Raw genomic sequence first — 3439 nt, 5'->3', positions numbered from 1 at the left:
TGAACACACACAAAAACACACACATAAAGTATCTCTCCCTCTTAACTCCTCCTCCCCTCCTCCCCTCCTCCTCCCCCTCAGCTCCACCGCCGGCTGTTGTACGATGACGTCCGTGGCGTTGGCGAGCCTCTCAACGAATCCTCTAGCATATTCCCAAAGGGGCTGGTGGTCCGAGGCAGCCTCCTGCTCTCCTTAGACCGCCCGCCCAGCGCAGCTGACGCACACCGCCCCCTGGCCCAGGAGGTGGTACTGCAGCCGCTGCTGACGTTCACTGATGGAGACCTGCACCCAAACACTCAACTGGAGGTGAGTTAATAAATGTATAATAAATACACTTGGTAGCTGCCATGTCAGGTGCCATCTTGGAGGCCATGTGAAGAATTGGCCTTAACGCAAATAATGTCTGAATGTAAAATAACCACAAAAAATTAGTTATAATGAGAAACTTTTTTAAACATTTTATAGACTAGACAGTTAATCAATGAATTGTGAAAATAAGATTAATTTATTGATAATGAAAATAATGGTTAGTTGCAGCCCCATACTAATGCGGCCGGTCTGCTGCCCGTTAAGGTCTTTGTGTTTCTAGCTGTCTCCTGTATGTCCATATTTGCATTTTCCGACATCCGTTCCCATTTCACCAGATCTCAAGAGAGCAGTCTGAGCTGATGTTAGTTTTAAACTCTAGTTGTGCTGACATGTTTTCAAAGCCAGTAATAATTAGGGACACATAGCGTTAATGGCAGTAATTAGAGAGAAATGATGCCCTGTAATCAAGATCAATCTTAAATGTCAAAGCAACAATGTTTTTACCCAGCCGAACGGAGTGACTGGAGCATGTGTTACAGCGAGTCAGTGGTGCTCATCTGTCTGTCTGTAGGTGTGTCTGTCTGTCTGTAGTTCTCTGGGCTGCAGGCCGCGCTGCCCCCTGCTGTGCACCTGCTCACACTGACGCAGTGGGACAAAGACTCAGTGCTGCTGAGACTGGAGCATCAGTTCCAGAGCTGGGAGAGCAAACTGAACTCACAGCCCGTCACCGTCAACCTGCAGGTCAGACACTGAGACACACTGTGTAATTACAGATATGATAAAGACTAAAGCAGAAATGATCAGATTATTAATGAGCAGCTTGATTTGTTTTAGTGCTTCTTGGTGTTGTGTGGACATTTTATAGATAAAATTCAATGTTGTAGTAAAGTAAATATAAGGTATAAAATGTATGTAATTGGTAACCCTGTCTTGCTCTCTGGTCGTGTAGAAGTTGTTTTCCACTCTGGAGGTTCTGGGCGTGTCTGAACTAAACCTGTCAGCCAATCAGTGGAAAGACGAGATGAAGCGTTTTCATTGGACACCAATGACAGGTACAGGACACCTAAACCTGTCATTAGGTTTTACTACATTAGCTCTTGACATGATGAAAGCAGATTTGGGCTGGAGGAACATGTAATGAGGACGAGAGTTCCTGATTCACTATTTCATTTAGTTTCTATATGGCTGTTTGTGTTTATACAACATTTAACATTAGAGAATCTTTTCAGTGTTGTGTATTTGAAAAGGTATCCTGATGTTTCTTGCATTGAAGAGGAACTTTTGGTAGCACCAGAAGAAAACTAGGTAACACTGGTTCTTATTCTGGGGATGACTCCCTGTAAGTTGTTGAGATATGTCATCACCTTAGCTCCTCCCACAAACAGTAAGTTTGAACCCTGACCTTTAACCTCCTGTTTGTGACCAGAAAAAAGAACCTGTACTCCGAAATTAGTTGACAATCACCAAAAATGAACCCCATGCAGCCAAATGTTGGTGAATTATTCTGTCAGCTCTTTGGCTTGAAGCTGCCGCTGGTTAGCTGCCAGACACTGATGGACCACTTGGCTGGTGGTTGAGGTTCCAGTTCAGTTTGAACAGTAGACTGAAGATTGAAGAGTAAATACAGAAATCCACTGACGCTTTTTAATTCTACAATGGTGGTAATCACTGCTCCATTACAGTCAGCTTAACTGTAAAGACTGTTTCCCTGCAGGGACTAATCAAGCAGGCAGTGTGATATAATGAGTCATAAATGCATTGTTATGGTTCATAGTTTTAATAGTAAACTGTAAACTGTTTTAGTGGCTCAACAACTCGTTTTTTTTAAGAGGAGGTAGAATGAATTTGTATCACTTTACTGTCGCCATAGGCAAGTTTACATACATTTGATTATCTTTATCTTTGACCCTTTTACTGCTGGTTCATGACTGACGATGTGGGAACTGAAGAACAGTTGGTTCTTGAACTTACTATTAAATATGATAAATGCATAACATATTGGTAGAAATTTAGTCTTTTTTTTCACCTATTCATATTTTTAACTTTTTCAGAGGAGAGGCCCCTGCTGAAGATGTTCGAGGACCCCTCCATATGGGAGGTGACCTTGAGGCCAATGGAGATCCGAACCTTCCTGCTAAGAGTCAGCCTGAGATAGCCAATCACACGCCTCAGGTTTTTTTCTTACAGATGAATTAGCAATGCAATTTCAATCAAATTTCCTGTGGCCTCTCGCTTGTGTTTGATTCCATCAGGCGAGGCCAGTTTTACACCAATTACAAAATGTAAGGATTAAAAGGGTTTCTGTTTACAAAGAACAACAGGCTGGGGTCACATGGCTTGCAACTTGAGTTTTAGTGTGAATGCAGGGATAGACAACACTACCCAGGGCACAAAAATCCTGTGGCCAGACATACTTGGGCTGGGATTCCAGAAACATGTCAAGGTCAGGTTTGTTCTACTTAGTAGAAATAAAGCAGATCTTGAGATGTTTTTGGAAACCCAGCTGTGGTTCTGAATTAACCAAGAAAGCCAATCCTCCTCATGGCTTTTCAAACAGAGATATGATTACTACTTAGTGACACTGAATGTCTGAACATAACCCTCCTTTGAGACATCCTGTACAGTATGTACAGAACTTGCTGAAGCTGCCTTTTATACTACAGACACATCAATACCAAATCACCCAAAAACTGACTTTTTAAGCAGATTCTTTCAGCAAATGCACTTCACACAAATCCTTAAATGACAAAACTGGTGCCAACTTGTTCTGACTGCCTGACATGTACAGTTAACCTTTGTATTTCTGCCATTATGTGTATATATATATATAGTTTGAAAATTTTATACTGATCGACAAACAGCTGATAATAAAGTATATTATTCTTACTTTGTTTTACCTTGCACGTTACTGTTACAGCCACATACCCACAGACATACTGATGCCTGTTTTCTCTTATTTTATTATCTGTGTTGCACCGCCATCAGAGACCCTTCAAATACAATGAAAGTTACGATTGCTACCTGCACTGTTTTGTGGAATACATTTACAGCAATTAAAAACCTTTTTTAAAAATCATTTTGGGGATTTTTATGCCTGTGATTGATAGGACAGGGGAAAAATAGACGAGAG

General features: G+C 41.4%; 1 protein-coding gene across 1 annotated transcript in view; it reads left to right on the top strand.

Moving 5' to 3' along the window:
- The window catches only part of man2b1 (mannosidase, alpha, class 2B, member 1), a gene marked incomplete in the record, with an annotated part of 19062 nt that extends 15677 nt beyond the window's left edge, over positions 1-3385 (top strand). Inside the window, 4 exon segments of the mRNA XM_035660161.1 lie at positions 82-306; positions 901-1050; positions 1259-1361; positions 2361-3385. Coding sequence (XP_035516054.1) covers positions 82-306; positions 901-1050; positions 1259-1361; positions 2361-2464 — 582 coding nt within the window.
- Between the last annotated feature and the right edge of the window lie 54 nt (positions 3386-3439).

Source organism: Morone saxatilis, unplaced genomic scaffold (assembly GCF_004916995.1).
Source record: "Morone saxatilis isolate NCDOM2014 unplaced genomic scaffold, NCSU_SB_2.0 Contig17, whole genome shotgun sequence".
Classification (NCBI taxonomy): Eukaryota; Metazoa; Chordata; class Actinopteri; family Moronidae; genus Morone; species Morone saxatilis.
This window is presented reverse-complemented; position numbering and strand designations above follow the sequence as displayed.